Below are 19,338 nucleotides of genomic sequence, written 5' to 3'. Positions count from 1 at the left end.
CATACAGTAGCTGGTAGATATACTTAAATAGTTCCCATCCGAAACAATGAAACCATAAGCCAAGGATCATTTTCAAATAGTCTAAAACTAGCACTAGTTACCCCATATATTTAAGAAAGATGACCCAAAGTAAAGAACAATACATCAGTGAGTATTTTACTATTAATGTCCAAATTATATGCACGTGTCATTAGCGAGAAACTGAAAAGTCAGTTTGATAAAATGTTTCATCCTTTCCTGGCCTTTTTTGGAACAACATATTGATATCAAAGTACCTATGTTAAGTGGGTTGAAGACTAGAAAAACCATTGATGAGAACAAATATATAGTTCTAATAGACCTCTCAAAGGCATAAGACATAAGACTATCTGCCCCGTGATCCCATCTTAGACAAGTTTCATGCATATGGTCTCTCAGCCCTAGCATGTCAACTAAATTAGTTGAACTAATGCATAATTCTCTAACGAGCATGAAACAACGGGTCAAACTTGGTCAAATTACCAGTAAGTGGGAGTCCATCCTGAAATGCGCGCCACAAGGATCACTAAATGCCTTTGGTGCATGCCGGGTCCGGCCGGTGTGCATGGTCAAAATTACTGGCGAAGATCTGTGAGTCGGTAAATAAACAGTATTCTTGGCAGAGTTATCAAAAAAATATATGCGAAAACACTACTAGTTTGTGCTTGTTGAGCGATTGCACCTTGGAGATAACTTCCTTCTGAACATGCATGCGACATATACAGTTGTTTTATCGAAAACATCTTGTAGATCTGAGCACGTTTCCATACATATGTCTCAATCCGAAATCTGCTAACCTTCATAACTTGTGAATGATATAGAGTGTATGAAATTTAAAAATATTTAATGTGTAAAAATTAACGACCAAAAGTGGATTATTTGTTTATTATGTGTATCATACAGTACTAAAACACATTTTTTATGATTCTCAGTCCAGGAGTTCATCTTAGGGACCAAATCGCTCCAATCAGGTAGCTCGACTAGCCAAAAATGCTGTCCAAATACCAAGTAACTGTGGGTATATCACTAGTATAGAAAGTTTTAAACATAACATGTTCACATTTTAACGTGTACACTCAACAATTTTTTGTTTATAGGAAGTTATGAAAACAAATAGGGTCGGTCTGGTTTGTGGAAACAAATAGTGTCGGTCTAGTTTGTGGAAACAAATAGGGTCGGTTTTATTTGTGGAAACAAATAGGGTCGGTCTTATTTGTGGAAACAAATAGGGTCGGTCTGGTTTGTGGAAACGATTACTTTTTTGACGTCTCATCCTCCAACTACTTAATTATTTTTTTTAATTAGTTGTGTATTTTATCATAAACAAAGCTGAAATTGACTACAATTTCTTGCCATTTTATCTCGGTGTTAGTATTAATGTGGTTACATAATCCTTTTGTGATTATGATTAAAATAGTTTTCATAATCATTGAATGTTGAATTATTATTTGAATCTGTTGTGAACACATGTATACTATATATACATGCCTATATTTGGGTAAACGTTCAAAAAGGTAAAACACAACAACAAGTAAACCCACTCTGTAACTTTTTTTATAATGACGAACGTGTACAGTTTCAAAATTTGCAATAGTGAACATATGATGGAAAAAAATATTTAGCATTTCCAGGCCATAATCTGAACTAATAAAATGAACACTATTTACCATTCCTAGGTCATAATCAGAACTAATAAAATGAACACTATTTACCATTCCTAGGTCATAATCAGAACTAATAAAATGAACACTATTTACCATTCCTAGGTCATAATCAGAACTAATAAAATGAACACTATTTACCATTCCTAGGTCATAATCAGAACTAATAAAATGAACACTATTTACCATTCCTAGGCCATAATCAGAACTAATAAAATGAACACTATTTACCATTCCTAGGCCATAATCAGAACTAATAAAATGAACACTATTTACCATTCCTAGGCCATAATCAGAACTAATAAAATGAACACTATTTACCATTCCTAGGCCATAATCAGAACTAATAAAATGAACACTATTTACCATTCCTAGGTCATAATCAGAACTAATAAAATGAACACTATTTACCATTCCTAGGTCATAATCAGAACTAATAAAATGAACACTATTTACCATTCCTAGGCCATAATCAGAACTAATGAAATGAACACTATTTACCATTCCTAGGCCATAATCAGAACTAATGAAATGAACACTATTTACCATTCCTAGGCCATAATCAGAACTAATAAAATGAACACTATTTACCATTCCTAGGCCATAATCAGAACTAATAAAATGAACACTATTTACCATTCCTAGGCCATAATCAGAACTAATAAAATGAACACTATTTACCATATGTGTTTATTATTTTTATTTATTTACCATTTCTCGCCAGAACGAATCATCGACGAAGACCATTGCGAGAAAATAACCACGGATCCACTCACCAACTGTTAGACATGCTTACCACTATGCCATCATAACCATTTTGTCATTTACTGAATTTGTGTTCATTTTCAGACCTTTTTATTCCCCGAAGTGTCACCCGGTGGCATGTAGTATTCGCACTGTCCGTCTGTCCGCCAGTGCACCTACTTATATCTAGGCTTTATGGGTTTTTCTATATGAAAAGCCCATACACCTGTTTATGGGCTATTTTCAAAGAAGGAAAACCCTCATAAATATTAAATGTTGGATCGTCCGTCCGTCCGTCCGTCCGTGTGTCTATCGGTTACAAAAGATTGTCCGAACAGCAACTCGGTTCCACCTTTGACCATCAAATTTAGTGGTAGGTTGTCATTGACCTGGTCCAGTAGTTGACCCTAGTGTGTATATGGTCACTAGGTTTTCTTCCGCATGTTTCTGACTAAACGTTCAGAAGGCATTATGCTTGAGAAACATTTGTTAGTAAAATTATTAAGCTAAAATCAAGTGTTTTATTGAAGAATATCTGACAACAACTTCAATGAAACAGCAGAAAGAGCAACAAAACCAGCGTCTGGAGCAACAAGACCAGCATCTATCCTACGACCTCTGGACCTCTAAAAGTTAGAACATATAAAATACGTTTAAATGATATTGCCTCTTTGCAATGAAAAAAGCACTCTCAAGGGTCTGTTCTGATGATGAAACTGGTACTAGTGTTACCAAAAATATAAAAAAAAACACCAGACCACACTAAATTGATGTTTCGTAACACGGATTTACAAATAATTATGCGATCGCACCTATATTTTCACCGCATGCCGGATTTGGTTTGAAGTAGCCAGATTTTATGAAAGCCGCAATTTAAATTGTTATTGCATGATATATTTTAGGATGTCGTTTATCAAGTTCGTATACGAATGATTGTGTTGATGACACGTCTTACTCATCTCTCAGTTCACAGATGTAGTTCTTAAGCTGATGGCAAGGAATATCAATCCACTCTCCGTTTGGCGCCAACTGGACACAGTTTTCGTCTGCATTGTAATTGTCTGGTTGCCCGGGGCCCCAGTTGAAGTAGGTGGCTTTATCATGACTCTCCCCCCAGACCCAAACACCCTCCTCTGCTATGTCGTTTAGGGCTATTATGTAATACTCTGAAACACCATATAAGTGTCAAAGCGTTAGTAAACAAGAATAATGTCGGGAATGTTTAAACACATGATATGAAAATATATTTTATTTTGGCCGAACAAAAAGGATGCATACTTAATCATTACTTATAACACACATATGATACAGAACAATAGCAGCCACATCACCCTTAGATCTGGGAAATATGAATACAACACAATAAATGTAATTACAAATAAATTATATAAATTACAATATTAATACAGTACATAAAGGGCGGGAGGGAGGGTAAAAATATTAGACCACCGTTCCCGCGACTTAAATTCTTACAATAAATGTGAGCGCTAAATAAAAGAAATCAAGCGTAGAATTACTGAAAAGGGATTAACGGTACCAGAGTTAACTCCCTTATAATTAAGATTTTAAAATTAAAAATTGCACGTTAAATCTCTATTTTCAAGCCTAACAATACGAGTTTGAAACTCAAATAAAAAACAGAAGTTCTTAAAGTGAAACACCTATTATAACGGATCAACGCTTTATTAAGAATATTTACATTAACAATTATAAAAACTCAAAGATAAAATGAGGCCTATAGTAATTCCGTTTAGATTTGTTAATGAAGGATCACATTATGAATTTGAAACGATAATATAATCAATGAGAAACAGTGGCATTATAAATGATAAACTTTTCTTTTACTGAGATATTGAAATAAGCTTAGATTGTATGGTCCTTATCCATTAAATGCAAAATACAAAATTTGAATAATGTTCAAGAGTTACTGAGTTGAGAGAGGACACGTATTTTCCTGATATTTAGCCAAATATATTGGTGCTTTTGTTGCTGATTATCATACAAGAAAGATTTTTTTTTATAACGTAAAACTATACTTTTGGTTGATGTGCACTCTGAATACACGAAGAGAGAGAGAGAGAGAGAGAGAGAGAGAGAGAGAGAGAGAGAGAGGGGGGGAGTAAAAAAGTAACTATATTTACGGTTATATCGTTTAGCCTCTGCGGCAAGGAATGCGTTCTCTTCCGCGGTCTCGATCTCCACCAAGGTACTACCACTGAGGTCGTTGTGACATATGCTCTTAAACATTTAATAATACATGTGTCACCTATATATGATTAATGCACTTGCCTAAGCTTGCCATACAGCAAAATAGCAATGTTCAATATATGCTACATAAAAAAGTTAACTGAACATGGAACATGTTTTTCCTTGCTTAGCTTTGAAGGCCATACAAAATGTATTATTTCCAGAGAGGATAAAAAACATAGAAATGTCGAGAAAAAACAACAACCATATTATCTTATTATTTTAACGTTATTTTTACAAAGCAAATTGAATACTTACTGATTGAGAAGGTAAAACTTTACATAGATTTCTACTATACTGAACGTGTTTACGATTATAAAAGCCCCACATATGGAACTAAACATATAACCGATTTGGTATGCCCTAACTTTCTTGCCTTAGCACTGTTGTAGGTTTCCGTGTCATGACTGTAGTGGTAGCATGTGTAACTGTCTTACCTTAGCACTGTTGTGGGTTTCCGTGTCCTGACAGAAGTGGTAGCATGTGCTACTCTCCTACCTGAGCACTGTTGTAGGTTTCCGTGTCGTGATAGAAGTGGTAGCATGTGTTACTCTCCTACCTTAGCGCTGTTGTAGGTTTCCGTGTTATGACTGAAGTGGTAGCATGTGTTACTGTCTTACCTTAGCGCTGTTGTAGGTTTCCATGTCATGAGCGAAGTGGTAGCATGTGTTACTGTCCTACTTTAGCGCTGTTGTAGGTTTCCATGTCATGACTGAAGTGGTAGCATGTGTTACTGTCCTACCTTAGCACTGTTGTAGGTTTCCGTGTCATGACTGAAGTGGTAGCATGTGTTACTGTCCTACTTTAGCGCTGTTGTAGGTTTCCATGTCATGACTGAAGTGGTAGCATGTGTTACTGTCCTACTTTAGCGCTGTTGTAGGTTTCCATGTCATGACTGAAGTGGTAGCATGTGTTACTGTCCTACTTTAGCGCTGTTGTAGGTTTCCATGTCATGACTGAAGTGGTAGCATGTGTTACTGTCCTACCTTAGCGCTGTTGTAGGTTTCCGTGTTATGAGTGAAGTGGTAGCATGTGTTACTGTCTTACCTTAGCGCTGTTGTAGGTTTCCATGTCATGACTGTAGTGGTAGCATGTGTTACTGTCCTACCTTAGCGCTGTTGTAGGTTTCCGTGTTATGAGTGAAGTGGTAGCATGTGTTACTGTCTTACCTTAGCGCTGTTGTAGGTTTCCGTGATGTCACTGAAGTGGTAGCGCGTGTTACTGTCTTACCTTAGCACTGTTGTAGGTTTCCGTGATGTCACTGAAGTGGTAGCATGTGTTACTGTCTTACCTTAGCACTGTTGTAGGTTTCCGTGATGTCACTGAAGTGGTAGCGCGTGTTACTGTCTTACCTTAGCACTGTTGTAGGTTTCCGTGTCGTGACTGAATTGGTAGCGCGTGTTACTGTCTTACCTTAGCGCTGTTGTAGGTTTCCATGTCATGACTGTAGTGGTAGCATGTGTTACTGTCTTACCTTAGCGCTGTTGTAGGTTTCCATGTCATGACTGTAGTGGTAGCATGTGTTACTGTCTTACCTTAGCGCTGTTGTAGGTTTCCGTGATGTCACTGAAGTGGTAGCGCGTGTTACTGCCCTACCTTAGCGCTGTTGTAGGTGTCCGTGTCCTGACTGCAGTGGTAGCGCGTGTTACTGTCTTACCTTAGCGCTGTTGTAGGTTTCCGTGTCGTGACTGAAGTGGTAGAATGTGTCACTCTCCTACCTTAGCGCTGTTGTAGGTTTCCGTGTCGTGGCTGAAGTGGTAGCGCGTGTTACTGTCCAACCTTAGCGCTGTTGTAGGTTTCCGTGTCCTGACTGCAGTGGTAGCATGTGTTATTGTCCTACCTTAGCGCTGTTGTAGGTTTCCGTGTCGTGATTGAAGTGGTAGCATGTGCTACTGTCCTACCTTAGCGTTGTTGTAGGTTTCTGTGTCCTGACTACAGTGGAAACATGTGTAACTGTCTTACCTTAGCACTGTTGTAGGTTTCCGTGTCGTGACTGAAGTGGTAGCGCGTGTTACTGTCTTACCTTAGCACTGTTGTAGGTTTCCGTGTCATGACTGAAGTGGTAGCATGTGTCCGCATGCCGTAAAAATCCATCAGGGCAATTTGAAACTGAAATGATGTTCAGATGTCAGAATGTAATTAAAAAATATATGTATATTTTTCATGAAAAGAAGCAAATCAATATTATCATTATATCCCGGTTTGAGTATTAAATTACTGGCTGTTAATCTTCTATTTCAGGTACATGTATGTAATAAAAATATATCATGTTGATATCTTACTCATGGCTCCGTAAATTGGATCTCCGGACGGATTGTTATTTTAAATTAAACATTTCGAAAGCTCTGATGAAAACGATGGCCAAAGTTCTGTCAATCTTTTTGTATGAAGTGGTTGATTCAGCGGTTTGTGCTTGTGCGATGGACATTTAAATGTTTTCGCGCTACACAACATATTTATTATTTATTTTTTTTAAATTTAATAAATACATCGCCAATATTTTTCAATTATAGTTTATCACTTGTTATACATGCAGTCAGCGCGCAGAGTTACATGTCCTGTATTTCGGTCATTGGCGTACGTGGCTAAGTGTTGAATCGTCATACCTAATATAATCATGACGGTAAAGTTGGAAGGTAGTTGGTAGTTGGGGATTCGAATATTCAACTGCCTACCAGTTGCCAGTTGGGGATTCGAATATTCAACTACCTGCTAGTTGCCAGTTGGGGATTCGAATAGTCAACTACCTACCAGTGCCAGTTGGGGATTCGAATATTCAACTACCTGCTAGTTGCCAGTTGGGGATTCGAATATTCAACTACCTACCATTTGCCAGTTGGGGATTCGAATATTCAACTACCTACCATTTGCCAGTTGGGGATTCGAATATTCAACTACCTGCTAGTTGCCAAGGGGGGATTCGAAAAACTCAGAGTTAGATGTTGATGTTGATATTAAGCTACTCGACTATTTCCAGTCGGTTATTCGCGAATATCCAACTACCAGTTGGTAGTTGGGGTTTCAGATTGTGTCTATATATATGGTTTTAAAGGTCACATATGGAAAAATCAAACGCCAAATGTTTCTTTATCCATGTACACATATGTATCTTCGTTACATATACTGTTTTAATTCACTTTTATTCGTATATTCGCCAGTCGCATATTCGACCATTTCCAGTCGATAATTCACGAATATTCAACTACTAAACAGTCAGTAGTTGGGGTTTCAGATTATGTATATATATATATACGGTTTTAAAGGTGACATATGGAAAATTCGACCGCCAAATGTTTCTTTTTGCATGTACACATATGCATAAACAAACATATTCGAATCCCCAACTACCAACTAACAACTACCTTCCAACTTTTTACCATCATCTAATAATCTGCTTAACCTGAGTTTAAATGATAAAATATAAGCTATCGTTCAGTTACTTCATTTGAACAGATTCCATTAAAGTGACACTCAAAATTAGTACATACACATGTTTAACAAACATACATTTTGATTGATAAACCTTTAACTACTTTCTAAATAAAGCATTTATGGAAAATATTAATTACTTGTAACAAGACTGTAACCATGTATTTATTAGCTGAATAAGCAAAAATATTAAATAATTGGGGAGTGTTAAAAGATTTACTGCGATCTACTATCGTCTTATAAGGTAAAATACCGTGTTTTCCGCACCTTTATTTCAAATTTAACTCGGTATCCTTCATATCCTTGATTTGGACATTTATTCATCATTTTTTGTATATTAAAACAATTGTATTAATTGTGGTAAAATTTAATTGGGACTAAGAGTGCATTATTATAATTATTATACGTATGCATATGACCGATTTCTAGCCTGCGCTGCTCTCATGCCCTATTTAGAAGTAGAAGTAGATTGATAACATACGATCTCAACGGTATTATAAATAACTATTGAATACATGTTTGAAGAGTACGTACGCGCGTGTGCTATACACAGGCTGTATAGAGCGACTGTAGTAATCCACATTATGCCAGGACGTGTGTACAGAAATAGTAGAAACATATTTACTTCTTATCTAGGCTACTGACTAATGCGTCTGCAAAGATAACGTTAATTATTGTGTAATGATTTACTTCATGGTGCTGTTTGAGTAATTTAAAGTGTATAGATAAATATAATATTCAAAGGAGCGACAGTGAAACTGTCATCATGATATTTTATCGTTGACAGTTCGAACAGTAGATCATCAAGTGTGACTTTATGCACCAGTCAATTGTAACCACCCCCAGGCCCGGGGATATACCGGGGATAGCCGGGGAAATGGGCCATGTTTTGCCTTCCAGGTGGCCCCGCAGTGCCGGGTGAATGCAGTGGTTTTACCTTCGCGCCCAAAATAGCGGGGAATAGACCTAACCTAGGGTCCCTGGGGTGCGGGGGCGTTTGGCGGGGATTTTACCAGCAGTTCATCCCTGGACCTGGGGGCCGTGGTTACAATTGACTGGCGTATTACAGTCAAATAAATAAATCGATACACTTACGTACGCCAATCACCAAACTAGAGGGCACGAACTACTTGGATTTGAAGCGACGCATTATTTAAATCATTATACAATGTCAATGACGCCATAGTTACAATACCACTACCCGATATATTGAAATCATAAACTAGCGCGTCAGCAATGAAATCATGGGGGAAGTAACTGTTCTGTACCAACTAACATTCAATATAACTAGCATGCGTATTAGTTAAGAGCGTTGTATTTTATCACCATGACTTTTACAGCACGGTTAAGCTCAGCCCACTTATTACAATTCCGATATGACTGTATATACTCAGTATTTATGTCAGGAAAATGTTAAGTAAACAGGCTGGTGAATCACTTTGCTTACACAGATAAATGTGAATAGAGTATAAGTGTCCTCGTCGGATACACTCTGTAATGGATTACGCTCTGCGATTCTTCATGTGAACCTCGCCATGCAGAAATATGTCTTATACGACTCGTAATAGCTATGGCGTGGACCATAAATATACTTCATTAGTTTCATTTGACAATAATTAGAAAAGTGATAGACTCATATATTTATATGATGCCAGCAACTGAAACTTCAACGCAAAAATAGTATACCTATTTCATCTTGTCACGGTTCAGTTGATAATTCAAAACAATAGTATGAGACCTGTTTCTTATTGCCACGGTTCAGTTGATAATTCAAGACAATAATTTGAGACCTTTTTCTTCTCGTCACGGTTCAAACGATAACTCGAACCACTAGTATATGACCTATTTCTTCTCGTCACGGTTCAAACGATAACTTGAACCACTAGTATATTACCTATCTCTTCACGTCACGGTTCAAACGATAACTCGAACCACTAGTATATTACCTATTTCTTCACGTCACGGTTCAAACGATAACTCGAACCACTAGTATATTACCTATTTCTTCTCGTCACGGTTCAAACGATAACTCGAACCACTAGTATATGACCTATTTCTTCTCGTCACGGTTCAAACGATAACTCGAACCACTAGTATATTACCTATTTCTTCTCGTCACGGTTCAAACGATAACTCGAACCACTAGTATATTACCTATTTCTTCTCGTCACGGTTCAACCGATAACTCGAACCACTTTAAAAGATACAAGATGCCTTCTTTTCCAGTTGCAATGGCATGCAGCGACATTGTGCCTTTTAGTGGTTTTATTAAAGTTTTCCTCTTTTCAACTTCTTCATGACAAGTTTGATACTCCTCCGGTGTTTTGAGCTGATATTCTATTTCACTTTGAGCACTTATTGCCCAAGCCAAAAAATCATGTGCATCTTGAATGACGGCCTTCGATTGTTTGACAGCCATATCGGCATTTCGTTTGGCCGTTCCACCGACACCATCGCATGCACTTTTGCCATGCCCCGATTCAAAATAGTGCCAGGTAGCTCTGCAACCGTGCCTACTTTCAAAGTTTGATAGTCGAAGATTGACCTATTTCGATACTGAGAAGACGGCGAGTCTGTCCAGAAATGAATCATTGCCAGGTTAGGCACAAGTTTTTTAACAGCTTCAACTGTTTTTGTAATGATTGCCGATACCATTGATGCATTGTGGTTAAGAACTTCAGACACGAACACCATGCTTTTGTGACTGAGAGTGCCATCATCTTCTTTGAAATACAAGATTGTTGGATGGAGGGTCACCATTGAAGCGTTCCAATATGCTGATTGTATTTCTTCAACTGTCTGGCAGTTATAATTCTCACTGAAGTCCATCTGGACCAGAACATGATTCTTGGGCAAATTTTCCTTCATTAATTTCACTGATTTATATTGCTTGGTTACTCGATCTACATGTGAAACAAACTCTTCAAACTCTTTCTTCATTACACGTACATATTCATCACGTTGTAACTCTACCTCAACTATTCGCATTCTTTCCTTGCCGTTGGGTAACTTCACTCTCTTCCATTGTTGAAACTTTAAATGTTCTTGTGTTATTTTTTCTATCATACTTTCAAACTGTACTGGCACACTCTTGTACATTTCAACAAATCCATCTGGACTGGTGCAAGAACAAACATTCATGTTCTTCAGTGACTTAAGTTTAAAGCCCATGTTCTGGTGCCTAGCGCAAAGACACACACTTCTTGATGTGAAGTTTACTAATGTTACTTCTTTTGGCCGTAGTCTGCAGAAAGATGCCTTCGAAATCTTGTAGTCCGACTCGGAAACAAACTTGAGATGGAGGTTGTGTAAGTAATCATTCAATATCTTCTTTTGCTTCCTCACAGCACCAACCTTTACAACATCCCCCTTTCCTGGCATAACACGTGAGTTATCATCTCTGTTGAGAAAGTTCTCTAAATCACCCTTTATTTTCTCAGCTTTAGATCTAATCATTCGTTTCCTTTCAGTGCTATTTTTCACCACCTTCCGCCTCTCTACCATTGACCTATTTTCCAGATATGATCTCATTCTGTATTTCTTGATCACTTTGCCGCTAATCACCTTTTGTAAGTTAGCCATTTCCTTTGGATTTTCTGACATTGTGTTTAGGATCTCTTCATTTACACATTCAGCATACAACAACTGTTTCCTAATATCAGGAACATCTGTAGGTCTTAGTCCAGCTCTCTTCAGTAAAGCATCTGTTTTGCTCTCAGGGGTTGTGGCTTCCTTTTGTTTAGTGCTTTCAAAGCGTTGAATGCGTTTTTGTGCACTTTTGAGCTTTCTCTTTAATGTTTCATTTTGGTCTGCTAGAGTTTCAATTCGTGCATACGATATTTTCAATGCACGTGATTGCCTTTTCTTGGGGCCTTTCTTCTCGTTCGACTTGGATTCTCTAAACTGGAAAAGCATCTTGACCGTCATCAACTCTCCAGCTGTCGTACTGCTTACGTTATTATCCCCACTACACCCTTGTTGAGGTTCATGGGCATTTTCAGAGTTCGCTTCAGTATTTCTAATGTTCATTCCATCATTATTGCCAGGCGTTTTCTTGTGAAGTTTGTAAAATGTTTTGGCATTCTTTCTGTTCTGCCCACGCCGTTTAGCATTTTCCTCCTCTGTAAGCAGAGCTGATGGTGTGTAACATGCCTTTACTCTTTCACGCTCCCGTTTCAACCATGCGTCACCTAGTTGTTCCTTTTTCCTCGCTCGATACTCCTTCATCCGTTGAGCCTTCGTTTTAGCCATCCTAGAAAAACAACGATTTAGCATATTATTATATTTATATCTTATTGTTATATATATATATTATATATTTAGGCATTTTATTAAACGGTCGTACATTCATAAAAAACACTGACTGGTTCATTTATCTACTTTATTTTCTATAAATGACCAATAAATAAACACAATGTAAGCTGTTTTTAACACTGTTGCCTATATCAAACCGGTTGACAACTCAAAATATTTTATATCAAATATATTGACACAAGGATTATAAATAAACATAACTTCAAGTTGTGTTTTATTCAATTTACATCCGCCAAAAAATGTATTTAACTAAATTGTACTGTTGAAATATCTCTTAATAACAAATGCCACAAAAGCTTTAACACAGATGCTACGTTTCACCATGCTCTTTACACGAAATATTAACTATATCTACGGGACATTTTCTTCTAACCTACGAGTCATACACGTGGGAAGCAAAATCTATGACATTTACACAATCCCATCAAATGCACAGATTTAAAATCTAACTACTATCAATACACATTAATATTCATGCTCTAAAATTCCAAATGATTAAATCATATGCTTCCAATACACTCATAGTTATACTCACCCAATTTCATAGGTTTAGCTCACAACAACTTCTCGAAAAAATGGCGTATAACAGAGACTGTTTACTTCCGGTTGACTGCAAAATACCGCACCGTATCGATATAAACGAAAAGATGCAAGAATACTGTGACACCACTGACTTTAGGATGGGATTTGACTCGTAAATTATGTCCCGCAGACTATAAAGTCAAGTGAATTATTATTTTTTACCACTGTTATTTTAATAATTTTTAGTGAAACCTTCGCAATTCGCCATTGAAGGATACTACAATATGTGTTGTACGGTAAATACAGAATAACTTTACTCAATATGATCCTATAAGCTGAGCATTCTCACATATGGAAAAGACTCGTAAATTAGAACGCTTATTTTCAGTTTTAAATTATTTTTTGGGGATCGTTGTTTTTTCTGTTAGGTCCAGGAATGTAGTTAAATGTATTCACCATTATGTTACTTTACTTTAATCGAACACAAAACATCAGAATAGTTCAAATTTACAACTGCAATGTTCTACGTTCTTTTAAAAATTTGACTCGTAGATTAGGTCCATTTTGGAGACAGGGCAAAAATCGGCCCGAAAAATAAAAATCGTGAAACAATTTTGTATTTCAATTTTTCATTTAACAGACACACTACTAATGACCTAACTCATCAATTTAAATCAACATATTTCCACTAAAAGTGTCTTTATAAACATTCTATAACACAGAAAAACATAGTGGCGACATAGGAAACCAATTACCCCTTGATGATTCTGTGCGTCATATGTTTTTGTCGGAGCTGATATTCTTCATGCCAATAATGTTAAAATGTTAAAAAAGGCCAGTACTATCAATATAAATGGTTCATTCAATGTGCATGCTTGTTTGAAAATAAATGTAGCTACACAATTACGGGAGACATATATTGTCAATGTTTCATAAGACTGGGTCTAAAGTTGGAAGGTAGTTGGTAGTTGGTAGTTGGTGATTCGAATATTCAACTACCTACCCGTTGCCAGTTGGGGATTCGAATAGTCAACTACCTGCTAGTTGCCGGTTGGGGATTCGAAAAAGCAGAGTTAGATGTGGATATTGAGCTACTCGGCTATTTCCAGTCGGTTATTTGTGAATATCCAACTACCAACCAGTTGGTAGTTGGGGATTCAGAGTATGTCTATATATATGGTTTTAAAGGTCACATGTTGAAAATTCGACCGCCAAATGTTTGTTTATGCATGCACACATGTGTATCTTTGCGACAAACACTGTTTAAAATCACTTTTATTCGTATATTCGCCAGTCGGATATTCGACCATTTCCATTCGATTATTCGCGAATTTTCAACTACTAAACAGTCAGTAGTTGGGGTTTCAGATTATGTCCATATATATGGTTTTAAAGGTCACATATGGAAAATTCGACCGCCAAATGTTTCTTTATGCATCTACACATATGTTTCTTTGCGACAAACAATGTTTAAAATCACTTTTATTCGTATATTCGCCAGTCGGATATTCGACCATTTCCAGTCGATTATTCGCGAATATCCAACTACTATATATAACCAGTCAGTAGTAAGGGTTTCAGATTATGTCCATATATATGGTTTTAAAGGTCACATATTGAAAATTCGACCGCAAAATGTTTGTTTATGCATGTACACATTAGTATCTTTGCGACAAACACTGTTTTAAATAACTTTTATTCGTATATTCGCCAGTCGGATATTCGACCATTTCCAGTCGATTATTCGTGAATATTCAACAACTTACGAGTCAGTAGTTGGGGATTCAGATTATGTCCATATATATGGTTTTTAATGTCACATATGAAAGATTCGACCGCTAAATGTTTTTTTCTATGCATGTACGACATAAACTCTAAACAATCGTTAACATCCGTTTTTGTTTGCAGTTGATTTACGCGAGGAAACATATTCATTCATGCACTATTCCATGATTTATACATTGTGTGTACTTTCATTGGAATAGTATTAGCACATGAAAATACATGTCAAAATTTGACATTTCCCATGAACCATGGCATTACTTCTGGACTTGATTATCACCATACCATCCGGTTATATACCAGAATTATTTGTTTCAATGCATTTGCGTGACAGTATTCACTTTATGCCGACATCAAATGCGTAAACGTTATCAGTCGAAATGTCTTCCACAAAAATTCTGACATTTTGCTAGTAAGAAATTTAAATTTCTGATTGTCATTATTCTACATTCAAACGTCTTACAAATAATGTTCACTGACTTTCCGGCCTTTGTTAATCAAACTATTAAGTTAAATATCCCAGTTCTAACAACAATCACCGTAAAGCCAAAAGTAACACATTATGTGCGCGATAGGCACTTACATTATTAAAGCTATGTTAATAAGTATTTTGTGTCGACTGTAGAAATACTTTTCGTATTGTATGAAAGAGTCACGAGCGAGCAACGTTGATGTTTACATATATACCGACAGTCATTGAAAATGTATCACTTATCAAAAAAGAATTCTGTCGTAAAAAAGTATTGAGAGCCTTAAAATCAAACACAGTCGAACAATAAGTCTCCCAAACACGTGGCTAGCGTTGATAAAATGCGCCGCTTGCTCCGCCAACATGTATCCTTCCGTGTCGGGAATAATCAAGACAATTAGTTTTCATACTATCACATTGTAAATAGTTGTCTCTATACGATGACAAATTTGTAACGCTGACGTCTTGATGACGTTAAGTATATTGTTTATAGTCTAAATGAGTGGACGTGACGTGGTGACCATATTGCAAACTTGTCCCTGGACGTGTGTTGTATGTATGGTGCGCTATCAAAACTAATTGGTTATGCAACTTCAAAACAAAATTACCCCGAAAGGCGTGGGACCATTCTGTGTAGTGTTTTCTTTGAATGTATGTGTACTTCAACGAGTGTACAAGTGAATCATAAAACCGCTCCATTATTGTAAAACAATGGACATACATACTTAAAGTGACACTCTTATTCAAAATCAGTCTACCTGTACATGTTTAACAAACATTAATTTTGAGCGATAAACCTTTAACTACATACTTAATAATGCATTTATGGAAACTATTAATTACTGATAACAACATTGAAACCGTGTATTCAATCGCAGAAAACGCGAAAAATATTAAATGATTGGTGAGTGGTAAAAGATTTACTGTGATCTACTATTGTTTCATAAGGTAGAAATACCTTGTTCTCTTACCTTTCTTTCAAATTAATCTCGGTATCCTTCATAATCATTTTTTTTTTACATTTATTTATTATTTTTGGTCTATCAAAACAATTGTATTAATTGTGGTAAATCTTATTTGGGAGTAAGAGTGCATCTTTAACTGTTGTTAAGTGGACATTAATCAAATAAACAGAGTTATAACCCCTTATGAACAAATAAGAATTTTAAAAGAAAAGTGAAAGGTAGACACATGTATGGTACCGACATATATATGTACCATATGTATCGTACTATAAAAAACCTTCTAATTTTGATGAAACATCGGATCACTTTCAACCAACACGAGATCGAAATTCTTTTTTTTATTACATAAGCGTTTAGTTTACCCTTCTTTGAAAAATAAACACTATCAAACACTGATCGAATAAGGTCAGCTTAATGGAACCTTCAACACATAATACAAACTCACGTTTGTAGCAAATTGTCTACTCAATTATTTCAACCTGCCATCTGTGATTTTAAGTGAAAAAGACTTAAGGGTCGGCTGCGATGCAAAAGTCAAAATCGACTTTAATTTAGTTTTGAGGTTCCGTTTTTATCAACGATGAATCATATATAACAACAACAACAACAACAACAACAACAACAACAACAACAACAACAACAACAACAACTTTTAATGCATTCGGGCAATAATGCCTAAAGCATACAAACAGTTTTCGAGCAAACAGGTAAAATTTAGCGAGAAGCATTAAAATAAAATGTGAACAAAAAATAAATGATTCTTAGTCAGTAGTAGTGAACTATTTTGCAATTAATGGTAAATCTAGAAGGCTTATATAAAACATTTTGTAATAAAATTTAACAAGTAGTTCACAAAAGTGTTTGTATAACAGAAGTTAGATGGAGTAGTATTTATCCAGTCGTGAATATCATGAGCTTACTCGTGTTTTTGTATGTACTCAATGACTTGACACCCACGTGCTATTTGGTACTACAACCAACTTTCTATGAATTAAAACTATTATACATATTTTGTGAATGACATTCCAACCGTGGATATATAGTGAATTAGTTGCAGCAATGTATGGTAAATTGCAATATTTTGTATGATATAATTCATATGTTGACTGTCCAACTGGTGAGATTGAATAATGATGTAATTTATGTTATTTAAGTTCTTAGGTTATTTGCATGGTATATATATATATATATATATATTTTGCCACAATTATGGTTGTGTTAATGGTTTCTTCGTATAAAAGATTTGTAAAATTGTTTACGTTCATCCCGAAATTTTAGACATACTGAAAGAAAATGGTATTCTGATTCTACTTGGTTTTTACTGCGGTTTATACATATTCTCTTTGTTCTTGGTATATTGTTATATCTCCCCGTTTCTATTTGTAGTGTGTGAGAACTGGTTCTAAATTTTGTTAATGCTATTCGTTATTTTTTACATTTAATTCGGTCCACAAGCGTCTGAATCATTGATATTCTGAAAACATTAAACTTACGCGTATAACTCCAGCCGTATTTGTCTACCTTTGATCAGCTGTCTGTGTAAAATGTGGCGCCGATTCTTTTTTATCGAATGTTCGGGGCCCGATGTCATTTTTCAAAAGACTTTTTCGTTTCGTATACTATATTATACTTTGCTCAAATGGTAACATAAAATTTAAATTGTGACAAAACAACGTATTTGTACAGTTAAATCAATAAAGATGTGCCACCAAAATACATTACTAGCCGGCCCGCTGGGGGGGGGGGGGGGGTCACGGGCCCTATATATTATTCATGAAATCCGTGCATGACCAGCGCGTCTACACTCTCAGTGGAAGTTTCGAAACAAAATAGACTAGTTAATAATAATATGCATTCTAGCCCCTGGACATGTGTACGTATAGGTGTGAATGCATGGAAGCGATAAATTCAGCCTTGCATTGGTCAGGTGAAGGTGGGAACCTGGACAAGATGGACGTTTCGTAATGGTTGTATTCGGGATTACAGGTATGTTGTGTGTCTTTTACATGCACTTTGCTTACTGTTAATTTTAATGATTTGTACGAATATTCCGAACTGTTTCTACTGGTTTTATGCTGTTTTTTTTGCTTTCAATTGTTGTCAAACGGCAAAAAATGTCCACAATGTTTTTTGTGTGTGCAAACAATCTCTTTCGTCAATGAGGGAGATGAGAAGAAGTCTTATTTTTTATTTCTTCTCTATGTTTAGCTCACTATAGCACGAAGTGCTCAAGTTAAGCTATTGTGATCGGTATCTGTCCGTCGTCCGTCCGTCAGTCCGTCCGTCCGTCCGTCCGTCAACAATTGCTTAAAAACATCTCCTCGAAACTGCCTTGCCAAATTCAATGAAAATTCACAGGAAGCTTCCTTGGGTGTCCCTCTATCACAATACAACAAGGGGTTAAAATTGATTAACAACAACAACAAAAAATGCCCGACTTCCTGTTTTGCTTTAAAAACCATCTCTTCTGAAACTACCACCTAAAATTCAATGAAGCTTTACAGGAAGCTTTCTTGGGTGTTCCTCTAAAAGATACAGCACGAGTTCACGATTGGTCAACAACAACGACAACATGACCGACTTCCTGTTTTGCTTTAAAAAACATCTTCTCTGAAACAACGTGTACAAATTCAATGAAACTTTACGTGAAGCATCCTTGGGAGACCCTATACAAAAATACAAAAAGTGGTCACGATTAATCAACAACACCACCAACAGCAACAAAAAATAGCAGATTTCCTGTTTTGCTTTTAAAAAACATCTTCTCTGAAACGACCACTCTAAATTCAATGAAACTTTACAGGAAGCTTCCTTTGGTGACCCTTTCCAAAAATACAACAAGGGGTCACGATTGATCAACAAATACAACATCAACAACAAAAGGGCAACTTCCTGTTTTGCTTAAAAGACTTCTTCTCTAAAACTATCCGGCCAAATTCACTGAAACTTAACAGAAAGTTTCATCGCATGACCCTCTACAAAAATTTCTGCCTATTCATCTTACAATAAACATTCTTATACAGGCGTCTGCTTCTTTCCCTATATATTTTAACCGAGCCTGAATACGTATATATTTGTTTCATTTTCGTATATAGTATTACATATCATACTGCAAATCGTTAAATTGGTTAACAGTTTAATCTTACTCCCAGGTTTAATTAAAGGTAGAAAAGGCCGTGAAAAGCAT

General features: G+C 36.3%; 1 protein-coding gene across 1 annotated transcript; it reads right to left on the bottom strand.

Annotated features, from left to right (window-relative positions):
• Nucleotides 1-2,958: 2,958 nt before the first annotated feature.
• On the bottom strand, nucleotides 2,959-8,688 carry LOC128221312 (asialoglycoprotein receptor 2-like). Its single transcript, XM_052929852.1, has 5 exons — nucleotides 8,634-8,688; nucleotides 6,694-6,779; nucleotides 4,565-4,661; nucleotides 3,379-3,589; nucleotides 2,959-3,049 (listed from the first exon to the last, which is right to left on the bottom strand). Exons 1-5 carry the CDS (start codon nucleotides 8,680-8,682, stop codon nucleotides 3,028-3,030), a joined length of 465 nt encoding a protein of 154 aa, XP_052785812.1. The 5' UTR covers nucleotides 8,683-8,688; the 3' UTR covers nucleotides 2,959-3,027.
• Between the last annotated feature and the right edge of the window lie 10,650 nt (nucleotides 8,689-19,338).

The sequence above is a fragment of the Mya arenaria genome, chromosome 16 (genome assembly GCF_026914265.1).
Source record: "Mya arenaria isolate MELC-2E11 chromosome 16, ASM2691426v1".
NCBI classification, from domain to species: Eukaryota; Metazoa; Mollusca; class Bivalvia; order Myida; family Myidae; genus Mya; species Mya arenaria.
This window is presented reverse-complemented; position numbering and strand designations above follow the sequence as displayed.

Excerpts from the sequence above, each read along its gene's own strand:
- LOC128221312 (XM_052929852.1), bottom strand. The coding sequence starts at position 8,682 with ATGTGGATTACTACAGTCGCTCTATACAGCCTGTGTATAGCACACGCG. Across the intron at positions 6,780-8,633 it reads CCTGTGTATAGCACACGCGC|TTTCAAATTGCCCTGATGGA; the intron begins GTACGTACTCTT and ends ACATCATTTCAG. Across the intron at positions 4,662-6,693 it reads AAACCTACAACAGTGCTAAG|AGCATATGTCACAACGACCT; the intron begins GTAAGACAGTAA and ends TAAATGTTTAAG.